This window comes from Anabrus simplex, chromosome 3, assembly GCF_040414725.1.
Source record: "Anabrus simplex isolate iqAnaSimp1 chromosome 3, ASM4041472v1, whole genome shotgun sequence".
NCBI classification, from domain to species: domain Eukaryota; kingdom Metazoa; phylum Arthropoda; class Insecta; order Orthoptera; family Tettigoniidae; genus Anabrus; species Anabrus simplex.
This window is the reverse complement of record NC_090267.1, coordinates 287,841,909-287,858,271: the sequence shown is the minus strand read 5'-3', so window position 1 is coordinate 287,858,271 and position 16,363 is coordinate 287,841,909. Positions and strand designations below refer to the sequence as shown.

General features: G+C 38.2%; 1 protein-coding gene across 1 annotated transcript in view; it reads right to left on the bottom strand.

Annotated features, from left to right (window-relative positions):
- The window catches only part of Tbh (Tyramine beta hydroxylase), a 145,100-nt gene that overhangs the window by 75,760 nt on the left and 52,977 nt on the right, over nucleotides 1–16,363 (bottom strand). Inside the window, exons 3-4 of the mRNA XM_068227054.1 lie at nucleotides 6,684–6,947; nucleotides 3,796–3,993 (exon numbers count right to left, since the gene is read on the bottom strand). Coding sequence (XP_068083155.1) covers nucleotides 3,796–3,993; nucleotides 6,684–6,947 — 462 coding nt within the window. The remainder of the gene's footprint in view (nucleotides 1–3,795; nucleotides 3,994–6,683; nucleotides 6,948–16,363) is intronic.

Genomic DNA, 16,363 nt, shown 5'->3' with positions numbered 1-16,363 from the left:
ACTCTCTGTACCCATTCCAGTTTAATGTGCCGTACCCCACCCTGCATTCAATCTCGTGCTCTCCAAGCTCAAAGGTATGGGGACGTCCTAGTACAATATGTTGTGTTTTGTCCATACCTAATGGGACACAAGTATATGACACACTTACAATGTGAGCTGCAATGTGTTGTGATGTGTTCACCCTACTTTACAGTATATATTTTCCTTTCCTGTACTGATCAGCTCCAAATTTTATTAATTGGTGATAAGGAGGAATACTGTATTAGGATTAACGTAACTACTGTGACTACAGTCTTAAAGTTGCATGAACTCAAGACTTGATCGCTCAGTTACCTCCCCCCTTCCTCTTGCCTGGAGACATGAACGCCTATAACACCCTCTAGGGCTCTCCATCATCCTGCGCTAGGTGGGAGGCTTGTTGAGCGATTGATCAACCAGTTCGATCTTTGTGTGCTCAACACAGGGGAACCTACTCACTTCAGTGGCACACATGGCACATTCTCCCACCTGGATGTAACATTGTGCAGCCGTGCGCTAGTTCACCTGTTATGGTGGCAAGTACACAATGACTTCTGTGATAGTGACCATTTCCTGATTTTCTCACACTCTTATTAAATCAAAGACAGTCTGAAGTACCGAAGTGCTGGTTACTTCAACGGCAAATTGGCCAGATTTTACAGAACATGCAGTGATGACCACAGAAGTGCTGGGGTCTGTTGATGACTATGTTTCTTCCATTACAACCGGTATTCTGGTTGCTGCAGACAAGACAATACTTTCCTCGTCTGGTATCCCTCACCGGAAACAAGTCCCATGTGGACTGACAAAATTGCAACAGCCATGCGTGATCACTGACGGGCTTCTAAGCATTATCATCAGAATCCTATGATTGCCAATACAATACAATTCAAGAGAGTGAGAAAGCTACTTCGGAGAAGTGTGTGTCGTTCATGATGGCACATACTCCGTCATCACAAGCGTGGACCAAACTCCGCCGTAATGTCAGAGTACAGAACACTCCCTCAGTCCCCGGAATCTCCATTAATGGAGATATAGTTATGATTTATTCAATCATTGCAGTTCACATCACATCACATCACATTTTACCGATATGTTCAGCTCTGAGAGATATGACCTTACATTTCTGCCTATCAAGCGCAAAGCAGAGGCTCATCACCTATCATTTGTGTCTAGCACTTCGGATTCTTATAACATGCCTTTTGCAGAGTGGGAATTGCGAAGTGCACTCACGCTATGCAGCAACAGGGCTCCTGGACCAGACAAACTCCACAATCAAATGCTGAAACATTTGAGTGACTGATAACTCATGGATAATCTCGCCCTATTCAACAGAATATGGAGTGAGGGAGTGTTTCCATTTCAGTGGTGTGAGGGAATTGTAATACCAAAGCTTCTGGTTAGTTACAGGACAATAGGTCTTATGAATGGCCTTTGTAAGCTATTTCAGAGGATGGTGAACTAGCAACTTGTACAGGCAATGGAAAAGAGAGGTCTCTTGTCTAACTACCAGTGTGGTTTTCACTCTCATCAGTCTGGCACCGATCATCTGGTCAGACAGGAGAGCACCATTCAGGAGGCCATTCTTCGGAAGGAACACCTATTCGCTGTGTTTTTTTGACCTGGAAAAGGCTTATGACACTACCTGGTAGTAGAATTGAAGGCTATGAAAAAGCAGCATCAATCCAGAAAGGAGTGAGGCAAGGCTGCAATTTGTCCCCTCTCCTTTACAGTACGGTATTTACATTTTTAAAAAAGGCAATAAAAGAAATCAAAGAGGAATTTTGAAAAGGAATCACAATCCAAAGAGAGGAAATGAAAACTCTGAGATTTGCTGATGATATTATTATTGTAACTGAGTCTGCAGAAGATCCGGACAAATTGCTGAATGCCTTTTATATATCTACGAATGCCATGTCTTGGAGAAGGAGTACAAGAAGAAAATAAATTAATCCAAAAGAAAAGTAAGAGAGTGCAGTCAAATGAAGTCTTAAAGGAAGTAGGTGAATATTGCTACTTGGATAAGGAAGACGTAAAATGCAGACTAGCACAAGCAAGGAAGGCATTTCTAAGTAAAGAAATGTTCTCACTTTGAACATTGATATAGGAATTAGAAGGATGTTTTTGAAGACATGGCATTGTATGGCAGGGAAACATGGACAATAACTAGCTCAGAAAGAAAGAGAATAAAAGCTTTTGAAATGTGTTGATTAGAGCCCGGATTTCCATGCAAATGCATGTTTTTAAATAGACTGGTTACACTTCTCAAATTTTGGAAATATTCGTTTTATGACTTAATGACACTAAATAACCGTTGTTTTTCCCTGCATGTTTGCATGTTTTGGCCTTTTTAGGAGAAAATTCATGCATAATGCATATTTTGAAGATTTTGGACTTAATAGCGAATATCTGAAGGTTTATATTGCATAATTTGACTTTTCATCTGACTTTGGCACATATATAATGTTAATTTGCATGATAGTGCCTTTATGAATGTTGATGTGCAGAATTTGGGATTGCTTTCCCATGTTATACAGTGTGTCTATTATTGAGAGACAGAGAGGATGTATTCCTGGCATTATATCTGACAGCCAAAGTCAGTACCGTACATACGGTAGAGATCCTATAAACCAATTAACCAAGCACTTTCTTATCTGTCGCTTGAGTAAACATTGACTTCTATATTAAACGAACAAAACTTAACTTGTATCACACTCCTATGACGCCCCATTACTGAGATAGCACCTTACAAACCCTGGTTTTGCACTGAACGCTTTTCCAATGTTATCGTGGAATTTCCTACCCGGAACCCTCACTCGTCACAAGTCTTTGTTATCTCTAGTAGTTGTTGAAGACATCATCATCCCAATCATCGCACAAAGAAGTAGCTGCGGCAGCTAGAGGTAAGGTGAGCAAAGTGATCCGTTCAAATCCTGATTTTGAGTTCGTCAAGCTTATAAAAGACGTAATGTGGTGAAAATGCAAATACGTACAATTTGACCCCACTTTGTCCCAAATGCCTTTATTTAGTTATGCCCCTGTTACTTCTAGTGACGTAAAAAGGTAATTTTATGTGCTTATGAATGTGCTAACAGATAAACAGATGAGCTTAAATCAAGACAATTTGGAGAAATTAGTTGTTGTACAAGCTTTCAATAGGAAATAAATTTTGATAGTGCATATTTTCTAGTTTATTGAGCATGTTTTGCTATATGATAGTGCATGGATGCATGCATATTTTCAGATTTTATAATGCATGTAAATCTGGGCTCTAGTGATGATACAGAAGAATGCTGAATGTAAGATGGGTAGATCGAATCCCAAATGAAGAGATACTGATTTAAATTGATCAGAGGAAATTGATTTGGCTAAATTTGATGAGAAGAAGAGATGGAATGCTAGGGCACATCCCAGGTCTTGTTCAGTTAGTTTATGAGGAAAATGTAGGCAGTAAAAGTGGCAAGGGTAGACCAAGGTATGAATATGACAAACACATTAGAATAGATGTAGGATATAGTAGTTACGTAGAAATGAAATGGTTAACACAGGATAGGGTGGCATTGAGAATTGCATCAAACCAGTCTCTGAACTGATCATCCAAACAACAACATAATATTTAGACATTTACTTTCAAATTTCTTGTAACAAATGTGAATTCAATGTAAAATCCAGAGTCTATCACAGAATTTAAACATGAGATTTTCCTGACATAGAATTCACTAAGAAATTGAAGATGTTGGCAAATGCGATAATTTGGAATTGTAAAATATTACATACCTCTGGGTAAACAAAAGGTAATGCTCCCATAGCCCATGCTGCCAGAACTCTTTTGCAGACTTGAGTAGATTTAGGTCTGTCTGGAGCAAAACAATTGCCCTTGTATGTTGGTATCTCTTCATCAACAGGGGCTTCACAATGGAAAACCTCCATGTGATGGACGAGGCCCTCATTGCCAGGCTGGATCACTGCTTCATACTGCAACAGAAGAAATATTGATACTGATATATGTACACTTTTCACTATTGCATCTTCAGCTAAAATCTCAATCATTATATGGGATACAAAACCTTCCTGAAATCTGGTTTCCTTGAAAGCAAATCACTCTATTGGCAATGCACAATGCCCAATGATCCTTCCATTTCCTAATTGTTTCCTGGAATACATTTTTCTGGGATAGTGAGCAGGTCTTTATCACATTTACCTCAATATCCTCAATGATTAGAAAATATCCTTTTGGTTGGACAATCAAAAAATAGTATTCTGAGGTTAAATCCAGATATTGGGGACATTGTTCTAGTATTTTCATGGTAAATGTTGACAAAAAGTGTTTCCAAAACTGACTTTCAACCTGTTAGGCCGTGTTACATTTAGTACGTGTTGAAGAGATGTTAAGTACAGAAAAAAATGGCCAACCGGACACCATAGCTCAATTGGTAGAGCAACCAACGTGAAATTTGGAGGTTGTGAGTTCGTATCCCACTGGTGTCCGCTTGGCAATTTTTGTTTTGTTCTTAACATCTTTTCAACATGTAAATACTAAATGTATGTAACACAACCTAATAGGTTGAAAGTCGATTTTGGTTACAATGTGGTAGTGAAAATTCAATATTCAAAACATCTTACGTTAGCTGCATGGAAGTACAACATTCAAATCTGGTTTAATCTCTATTCCTGTATACATATCCCTCAGACACCTCAATACTTCTTGTTAGAACATTTTGTTAATTGTCCAACAAAGTGATACAAATTCATGATGGACAGTGCTTAGCCAGTTGAAAAGTATCAATCAGCACTGTTCAGAACATAAACGTCTGCTTGTAGCCTTGTACTGAGATGAAGTTTCCATGGTCTATTACACCACCATTAAGTTCCTTTTCTGAATAGGATTGTGTCATTGTTTTATGTACCTTATGTACAAACATATTATCTTTATCATTACATTATCAAGGCTGCTGATGTACCCCTACTTGATCCAAGGTTATTAGTATACCCAGGAGCTGAGTCTCTGTGCCACATGTTATACCACATCTCCATCACCAGGCTCCTACAACGCCAAGAACAACTTTGGAACACCTAGAACGTATTTCTCACCGATGGTCTGACGAATTACACATTCATTTATTTAAATACCTTTAAATATATGATTCCACATTGTCAATACTATTAACAGTCTGTTATATTACTAATGGCCATACACGTTTCGAGAACTTAGAATGTTCTCGTCTTCAGCAGCATATTAATTAATTAATTAATTGTTGAACTGTTCTTGGTTAAAGAAAAATATTAAATATATCACCCTACAAATTACAAATATCTATTTCTAATTTCAAAATATTGTTACAAAACAAAACACATAATACAAATTTTGTTAAAAGAGTCTGCATTTGTACAAAAATTCTAAATTAATGCATTGAAAGATGAGTATCAGCAGCTCCTACTGTTGAGCCTCTCAGCCATTAATTACTTCATGGCCCTTTGCAATCTTTCCCTTGTTTGGGAAAGCAATTTGTCAAATACTTGAAAAACTAACAAAACCTTGACCTTTATCGGTTTGGAAATCACGCGAGCCAGATAAACACATCCTTCTCTTAATGGTTCAAATGTCTGCTAAACAGGCAAAAATTTTCCGCGTACCATATCACTTTTAGCCTGCGTTATAAAAGAAAACAAGGTGGTCAGATGGAAAATTTCTGTTACTGTTCTGTAACTTGGATGGCCTTGTAGTTTCATGGCTTGTCCTGCAAACTTGTAATCTGTATATGATAGGCATCCAATAATTGTTGTTATAACCTTCCTCTAAATTCATGTTCTTTGGATGTTTCTTTGTTTACATAGCCTCTAGGAGGAATATTAAGATTTTAGCAGCTGTGCCCTGGAATCTTTAAAGAAAAATCCAAGATACTGTAGATTTCTTCTTCTTCTACCACTTTTCCTATATTCTGGAGAAGTTGTATGTGCAAACTTTGAGGCACACATAGACTTAGCCCTGTTTTATTGCCAGATGTCTTTTCTGTTGATAACCCCATGTGGAGGGATGTATTCACTTTGTATTTCTATAGTGGTTCATAGAGTAGAGGTTTTTGTACATGAGGAACTGTGTATTGACACAAACACAAAACTCAGTCCCCAAACAAGAGGAATTAACTCAATGTAACTTAAGTTCAGACCCGACTGGGAACTGAACCTGAGTCCCTCTGAAGCAAAGTCAAGAATGTTGACTCTACAGCCAAGGAGCTGAGCTTTAACTCATCTATTGTTGGAGGCTCATTCTTGTCTTTTATCTCTTGTGTCATATTACTTTGCAAGTCAATTTCTTCAGCGAATTCAGGAATTTCTGTAATCAGTATTTCTATCTATGCACGGAGAGTCTGAAAATGTTGTCTACATATTTTCATTACCTCTGAAGATTAATCCATTGGAGAGACTTCATATTTACTGGGATCAGAAGGAACTTCTTTGTGGACAAAAATGTTGCTCTCTGGGGTATTTTGAAACCTGAGATAGTCCCATAAATATCATCACAGTAACAGCAGTCGAATAAAATAAGCTTGATTGTTTAGACCTTTAATGGTTGGAAGGTTCATTATATTTATGGAACCATGGTATTCTACTTGCCATATATAGAAAATAAAATTTAAGATCCAGTACTCGTATAACACACTAACCTGCACTATGTGATGTTTGGTCTTCAAGCTCTGTGGCAACCGATGTACATGGCACCAGTAGGTAGTGTCTGATGACGGAACATGTACAGTCTGAGCAAGAACTTCATGTTTCCAGGTGTCAGGTGGGTGAGCTGCTGGTGGGTTGATGTTTTTTAAGAGCTGGACTCTTTGCATGCTGTGTTGCGTGCCAGCTGATACGTTCAAACCAGCCAGACGGAACAGTGGGCCACGCCCCATAGCCCACACCACGTGTGTTGTACCTTCCTGTTCAAAAGAAATTATGATTAATAGAACTCAAAAATTAATTTTGCTGAAACTATATTTAAGAAAAATACTTGAAAGATATTTCATAAATTTTCAGTTCTAATGTATCCATTTCCAATTATGAATCATTTAAAACAATTTGCTAACAAAAAACTAAACCAACTTTACAGTACTATCATAAATCACCTTGTGTAAAATGTGACAAAACATTATATAATAACTAGTGGACCTGTGCTGCTCTACGGCGTTCCTTATAAATAGGTCAGATAACTCGTCTTGATATGCCTGTCGCAGTCATGTTGTTTTGCCTACCCTTTACAATAGTTTTATAACATTTAATACCGGTAATGTAGTTTATAACACTTCTTTCCATACAATATTCTCTGTGCTTCGACAATTCGGCCGTATCCGATCTTAACATTTTCAAATGATCTTGCCCGAGACAGTGCAACATACAATTGGCTGTGATTGAAAATTGGTTCAGGTAAGTAGACTACCAAGAGTTTGTCTCTGCGCTTTATTAATGGTCATACAGAAGGCTAGTCTATTTGATACCTTCCCGTCTGTATGTACTAATCTGTTTTCTCTTAGCTGCCTGTAAGTTATTAGGAACATTCTGCCATCTGTTGGGTATATTCAGAAGCTGGGGAAGGTCAGAGAATCAAAGAGTATCAAGCAGAGAATAATATTCTTCCATCATCAGAGGAAGTGTAAAATCTATGGCTTCACATGTAGTAATCAAACAGGCTGCATGCAGTGACATTATTAAGGTTGAAAATCAAATATATCAGAATATTAATGAAAGTGATAGTTGCTTAACAACCTGCTAAGTACAGAATATATTGCGGGTTAGGGTAAGCCTTCGCCTAAAATTATTGGAGTGATCATTTAATGATTTGATTTTATGATTACTCAAAGTTGGCCGAACTTAAAGACCTATCAATACCTCATGATTCACCAGCAGGTAATTCCAGGGAGAATAAAACAGAAATGAAGCAAATCGGTCCAGTAGAATGGACGGACAGATTTACCAAAGCTGTTTTAGTAAACTCTTTTAATATATAGATAATAATAATAATAATAATAATAATAATAATAATAATAATAATAATAATAATAATAATAATAATAATAATAATAATAATAATAATAATAATAATAATAATAATAATAATAATAATAATAATAATAATAATAATAATAATAATAATAATAATAATAATAATAATAATAATAATAATAATAATAATAATAATAATAATAATAATAATAATAATAATAATAATAATAATAATAATAATAATAATAATAATAATAATAATAATAATAATAATAATAATAATAATAATAATAATAATAATAATAATAATGGGTGTCAAAGCCTGCCCATTTAAGTACCGCATGAACAGGAGTGAGTAGTGGGAAGCAGGTAGAGATGGGGCAGCCAGTTCGTGTGTCACGCTCTCACTCTTTCTCTCTCGCACATACGTTACTTCCTCACATCTACCTGCTTCCCGCCGCTCACTCCTGTCTACACGGTTCTTAAATGAGCATACTTTGACACCCCAAAACAGAAGCTAAATATATGATTGGGCATCTATTTTTGATATAGCTGAATAAAGATTCCTACTGAAGTCGTCGTACCAAATCTCAGTCAGATCGGAGACTTACAGTTAGAAGGGTTTCCTTGTGACTGAAACAGAATCAATTTGTAACAAAGTTAATGTAGCATGATCAATGGTATTCCATAAGAAAGAAGTGAGCTGTCATATGAAATTTAGTTTGTTTCCAAACCAACTTTGTTATAATTAAGTGCCTGAGTAAGAGAAAGGGCCAACGCACAAAAATTCAGAAATTTGTTTCATCGTGTTTTTGCATAGTCATACCAATCTCTTGGCAATCCTATGTACTACTTGTGGTTGTGGGATAGTTCCTTGTCTGTCCAAATACACACAAAAATCTGAGGACCTTGGGAATCAGCTGTACAGTTAGTAAGAGAAGGGGCTAACCCACCTGGCTCAATCGGAGTGGAGGGGCGAGGAGTGATATGTACCATAGTTACTTTTCTAACCAGAAAATATCTTGTGATGGCACAAATAGTAGTGTTAGTGTGAGTAAAATGTCTTGTGGTGGCACACACAGTGTTTTTAATGTGATTAAATGTATAAAACGTAAGCAAAATGAAGACAACTGGAAGAGGTCCACAACTAAAGAGACTGATAAATAGTGGTGAAGCTCATGTAAGTGATAAAACTAAGAAACTTGTGCCAGCTAAGAGAATGGGTCAAAGATGTGCACACCGGGCGAGTTGGCCGTGCGTGTAGAGGCGCGCAGCTGTGAGCTTGCATCCGGGAGATAGTAGGTTCGAATCCCACTATCGGCAGCCCTGAAAATGGTTTTCCGTGGTTTCCATTTTCACACCAGGCAAATGCTGGGGCTGTACCTTAATTAAGGCCATGGCCGCTTCCTTCCAACTCCTAGGCCTTTCCTATCCCATCGTCGCCATAAGACCTATCTGTGTCGGTGCGACGTAAAGCCCGTAGCAAAAAAAAAAAGATGTGCAGTAAGTGCACAGTGAAGAATGAAAAGGTTAATGTTAAGTGGTGTGAGTATTACAAACTATCTGATATTGGAAAAGAAAACTGTTTTGTAAGATTTTACAAACTTGCAAATTGCAACTTACAAAATGCTTTTTGGTTTGGTCTGATTAAACAGAAGTTATGTAAGAGAGCATATGCATAAAAGGAAAGTGAGCCTAAGAGAAAGGTGACATACTGCTATTACCTAAAAGATGTAAGTGGTAAAGATATTACAGTGCCTTTAAAAGCTTTTTGTGACACTTTTTCTGTATCTAAAAAGCGTGTTTCAGCTGCTAGACATGGTATGAAAGAAGAATAATAATGTGGAAGAGTTTACAATGATTTTAGTGATAGTGATGCAACTCTGAATGGAAGTACGGTACTTCATTTAATGGGTCACCTTCCGTCCCATTAGTACCATGTCAGGACAAGAGAGAAAGGCATGGGAAGTGTTGGAAAAAAATAATTGTCAATTTAATTTTACATGTAAACATATTAACATGTTTCCTAGGCACGTTAGCCACTATAGTATAAAGAAAAACCCACACAAGAGCAACATGAGGCCGGTGGCATCAGTTTCTGAAATGCACAGACTCTATCTCAAAGAACATTAGGAACAGACTGACAAACCCTCCCATTTATATGAGCAGTGCGTACATGTTTTTAATGAAACTTTAAAATTTGATTTAAGGCACCTTAAATGACACCTGCACAGTATGGGATGAGTGGAGGCTATGGATGAGGATGATGTCCCTTATGCAGTAAGGCTTCAACAAATAAAACCAGAACAAGGATACAAAACTCTAACTGATCCCAGAAAAGACTCTAACGATCCCACTTACAGTATGAATACTTAGTTATCACATACAACTGGCAGCAGGCTTTACCTTTACATAAAATATCTATGGAAAAAGTGTTCTATCTCAGGCAGCTGTGGATGTATAACCTACATGTTCATGTCTGCAATGACGAATTTGGTATCGTGTGTATGTGGACAGAAAACATTGCTTCTCGGGAATCTTGTGAAATAGATTCATGCCTGCTAAAACGTTTGGCTGACAACTAGTTGTCACAAAACAAAACAAAACTCTGGTTCTTCTCAGCTTCTTGTAGTGGCCAAATAAGAATATGATTATCTTTATTCTGTATTACATTTTGATACATACTGGGAAGTTTGATGAAACAAAACATTTGTTTCTGGTACCTGGCCACACATTTTTGCCAAGTGACAGTGATTTTGGAATGATAGAGAAAAAGTCTCGACAAGTTGATTATGTTTACACTCCCAAACAATGGAGAAACATTGTTAAAAAGGGCCTAGGTCAAAAAACCCTTTACAGTAGTCGACAAGGAATGTGTAGGCTTCAAGGATTTAAAAACACTCTGAAACATTGTAGTTAGGGCCGCAAAGCTGTAAGCTTGCATCTGGGAGATAGTAGGTTTGAACCCTGCTGTCGGCAGGGTAGAAAAGTACTAAGTAGAGAAATAACAACAATTAAAGTAATATAAGACATGCCAGGTTTCCTGTTCCTGAAGTTGTCATATTCACATTCAGAGTTATGGAAAAAAGTTTATATTTTCTGAAAACAACCTGGGAAGCCAAAAAAGAGCAAAAATATGAGAGTGTTGCTTACAAACGAAGCGCTGAAACAAGCACTGGAAAACCTAACTACCCTGTACCCATCCAAAAGGGATATTAATCACTTAAAGCACAGGGTTTTGCTGCATCTACTGTCAGTTATTTTAATTATTATCGTGCAAATGATAACACCCTTTGATTTTGTGAAATTTTCTAACAATAGCTAAGCCATGTGCTAATTATTGTGTGTAAGTTAAATATTGAAAATATGTTACACGTGTCAAAAATAAATTCCTAAAAAAAAAGTGATTCAGTGTGTCCGCAGGAGTTCTTTTACGTGCCTGTAAATCTACCAACACGAGGCTGACGTATCTGAGCACCTTTAAATATCACCGGACTGAGCCAGGATCAAATCTGCCAAGTTGGGGTTAGAAGGGCAGCGCCTTAGCTGTCTGAGCCACTCAGCCTGGATCAGAAAAGAAACTTGGTGACTGTAACTGTTCTTACTAAGTCCTCGTGAAAGGCAGATTTTCGACAGTTTGAGCATGACAAATATAAGAACAAGTGTGAGGACTCTTCAAGTACAAGCGCACCCCGCCAGGCAGCGCTAGAGTGGACAAGCTCCACCGTACTGATCAGCTGCTCTTAGGAATGATGCCAGAGGAAACATATTACTCCTTAACTGATAAGTATATACACTGTCTTTAAAAAAAAAAATTACTATTAGAATGCCACGGCAGGGTACAATGGAAACAATCATACATGGAAATAAGAGCTACGGCCTTCATCACAAGTTGCAGAAAGCACAGGTTACTGGAGTGTACATATACAGATAAATAGCACATAACTCCCAGCATATTAAAACAAAAGACAAACACCCATGAACTATTTAAAGGTAATACTCCACTTACCAACTCAATTTGTTGGTTACTGGACTTTCGAAAGCTTGCGTGAAGATTTGGTGGATGTTCGAGATTGTAAATCTCGCCGGATTTCCTTCGTTCTGAAGAAAAATCGACACATCAGATAATGATAAAGAAGTCTAGGGATTATATCCATAATATGTTGAAAACCCAGATCAAGTGTGCATATAATTATATGAACCGTAGTATATACCACGGCCTACAAACAGCCAACTCTTGATGGAATTGATACAACCAAAAAATATTTCGCCCCACATCGATTTTATGTTCAGTTTTCCATTAATTACTTCCTCGACCCAGAAAAGAATGTTACATACACTTTTCAAAGGACGTGTTAAAAATACTTCATTGTTGCTTGAACCACAGTCTTCCCCCTGTGGGTGGGGGCGGTAGAATAACACCCACAGTATCCCCTGCCTGTCGTAGGAGGTGACTAAAAGGGGCCCCAGGGGCTCTGAACTTTGGAGCGTAGGTTGGCGACCACGGGGCACTTAGCTGAGTCCTGGCATTGCTTCCACTTACTTGTGCCTGGCTCCTCGCTTTCATCTATCCTATCCGACCTCTCTTGGTCAACTCTTGTTCTTTTCTGACCCCGACGCTATTATGTTCCCGAGGACTAGGGAGTCTTTCATTTTCACGCCCTTCGTGGCCCTTGTCTTCCTTTGGCCGATACCTATCTTCATTTTTCGAAGTGTCGGATCCCTTCCATTCTTTTTCCCTCTGATTAGTGTTATATAGAGGATGGTTGCCAAGTTTTACTTCCTCTTAAAACAATAATCACCACCACCACCGAACCATAGTCTTTTATTTCGGTGAGAACTGATCGTTGCCTTTAAAAGTAGGAAAGATCACAATAATTATGAAGATAAAGTTGAAATTCAAGAGGACAAATTGGGGCAAATATTCGTTTATAGGGAGGGGAGTTAGGGATTGGAATAATTTACCAAGGGAGACGTTCAATAAATGTCCAATTTCTTTGAAATCGTTTAAGAAAAATCTAGGAAAACAACAGATAGGGAATCTGCCACCTGGGCGACTGCCCTAAATGCAGATCAGTATTGACTGATTGGATAACAAACACGATGGTCTCTCCTGCCTGAGTACCGGTAATCTAATATGAGGTGATGTCTACTTTGGCCGTAGTGGGTACCGTACCGGTACCGGTACACACGGCTATTTAGTAGGCTACTGCAAGAGGTCCTTGAAATATTTTGCCCTAACTATTCAGTGAGGAATGCAAATTGTAATTATCTATCAGCCTTTTGTTCAATATAAACCTGGTTCTCAGTATCAGGTGTAGCAGCTTTGATTAACTCACATCTTCCTAGAAAGAACTTCATCTCTTTGTGTGGATTTATAATTCCTCCATTCTTCGTACTATCGATTTCCAATTGTTAATTAGAAATGTTCCGAGCGTGAAACTTCTAAGACGCAATCAGCCCACACAGAACTAAGTACAAAGGGGAAGACTGCCAGTTATTACAGTAGAGAAACATCCCGCTGATCTCTTGCGAAAAGAAAACAGAAGCCTTTTCTTGGTGAGTAGGGAATGCTGTTGACAGGTTAAGCAAGCCTCGGGGCCAGATGAAATCACGCGCAGCACAAATATTAAAAGGAATTTACATAAGACACACGCCCACATTTTGTACTCGAATCTTTTATCAACACAGTGGCAACACCCCGTCATGAAGACAGAGGTAGATAATATTACTATGTACTATTTTAAGAAAAACGATCTCTCGGGGCTGTACGAGCGAGCTCGGACCCAGTTACAAACGTTGCACGGTCCTTGTATTAAGGTTACCGTACCAGGCGTTCCCGTTTTCCGGGGACAGTCCCCGAATTTCGCTTTTCGTCTCCGGATTTACTCACTTGTCCCCAGATATCCCCGGGTTTTCATAGTTAATTATTAGTATGGTTTGACGTCAACAATAACATCCCGTGACAACGATCATCATCGATCTGCTGTCGCACATGTGGCAGATTCTCCTTAGTCTACTACTGTCTGTGTGCAAGCAAGTAAATGTCGGTTCTGCAGCGCATAGCTTCCACTTAGTGAGCAGACGGTGTCTCTAAACATATACACACCATGGTGTTACATAATTTTATACAGTTTTAAAATGTCCTAAAATACGAAATTGCTCAATAAGTGATTTGATGTTAAAGGAGTTTCCTTTCCTCTGTCGAGATGCAAATGACTCTGCTGTCTTTTGTTCTTTATACCAAACAACATTTTTTAGTATCGGGAGCGACGGGACACCTCTGTTGTAGAATGCATGGGAACAATAAACCAGAAAACGGTCTGAGGATTGGAGTCGGTCTTGATAGGGCCTAGATACCGTACGTTTCACTGCTAAGTGCAATACGAAGCGCAGAAAACAAATTCAGTTTATCATTAAGTGTTGCAAAGGAAAATGCAGATCAGTAATGATTGATTGATTGATTGATTGATTGATTGATTGATTGATTGATTGATTGATTGATTGATTGATTGATTGATTGATTGATTGATTGATTGATTGATTGATTGATTGATTGATTGATTGATAACAGATTCATGGAAATTTAGTTAATATTTGGCATTGTAGATACGTATTGAAAAGGTGGACCAATTTACCCTGTTATTTGTTGACCAAGGGAGATGTTCAATAAATTTTCAATTTCTTTGCAGTCATTTAAGAAAAGGCTAGGAAAACAACAGATAGGGAATCTGCCATCCTTTAAAAATTGTATTAAACAATGTAAAAAACAGTCGTCTTCGTTACAGGCCATGAAGGCCCAGGGAGGTGCGGAAGGTAAAGGCTTTCACTGTCCGTAACCTCGGCACTTGGAGCTGGTAGGGTGTCGCCTTTGCTCCCAGAAATTAACCTACAGTAGTACTTATTTTGGTGTAGGTTGAGTGGACCTCAGGGCCATGCACACCTCTGGGTTAAACAATGTAATTTATTGAAACAAAAGCAGTTTTCTTTATGTTCATATCTGTCTCTACAGATTGTGAAAAAGAATCTTGTAAACTTACTTTATATACCCGACCACATTCTTAGATTGCCAATTTCTTAGTTTATTTAAATACTTTAAATAATACTGATATTCTGCCAATGATATGATTAACTTAATTATACCTTATTTTCTTTTATAGATCTTGTTAATTAGATCAAATCTATTTAAGGAATCGTCTCTAAGAATCTATCCTAATATTTATGGGATCGCTGAATTCTCTTTGGCTCATTTGGAGTGCAGATTTTAGGTTGGATGCATCTCGTGACATTGCATACTTTTTCAGGAGAAAATTCCTCCCAGTCGACATCACGACTCTAACCTTGGTCTTCAGAAGGGAAAAGTAGCTCATAAGTCACATTGCTAATTACGTCTCCGAAATGACTCGCATTTACAGTAGGAATTATAAAATATTGCTATTGCTTCATTTACCAAGTACAGACGTAACTCTCCAAAGTGATGTGCTTGTAGGTGCGTGAAGTCGACTCATTTGTGTTACTATGGGTGGTTGGATGAGACATAGATGACCAGTGCTTACACTTGGGCAGAATTCCAGTACTTGGCGTATGACGAGCACTAAAAAAAAAAAAAAACGTTGGAGGCTCATACTCATAACAGCAATTGTCTCCGTCAGGAATCGAATTTCGATCTTCGAACGATGTAATTTTCCATGTCTAGATGCACAGCCATTTGAGCTAAGCCGCAATGGTCTTAATTAAAAAATGTCTACCGGTATAGTCTGTGTCAAAAGTGGAACCTGTTTCCGTTCCGGTCGGTTTTTTTTTTTTTTTTTTTTTTTTTTTGGAGTAAGTGATGTTTAATACAGTAAACTTTTCTGCGGAGTACACACATGGAGCGGCTGAGATAACAAAATATAACATCCACTTGGTTGGACAATTCTCTGCAGCTTCTCTAGCCCAAAACGTCCCATTTGACACAGTTAAATCTTTCCAGTATATGAGCTTTCAACATCCTTCTTACTTTGTAAATAACAGTATTTATTTTGATCAATACTTGTTTATTTCATGTTACGAAATTCGCTGTTAAAAAAATGAAAATCCACAGCCTATTTCCAGTATTTATTTAATCGTATGGTGATTTTATACTCACGCCATCCTCGAAGTGGTTTTCCGTGGTTTCCCACTTCTCCTCTAGGCAAATGCCGTGATGGTACCTAAACTTAAGGCCACGGCCGCTTCTTTCCCTCTTCCTTGTCTATCCCTTTCAATCTTCCCATCCCCCGCAAGGCCCCTGTTCAGCATAGCAGCTGAGGCAGCCTGGGCGAGGTACTGGTCATCCTCCCCAGTTGTATCCCCCGACCCAGAGTCTGAAGCTCCA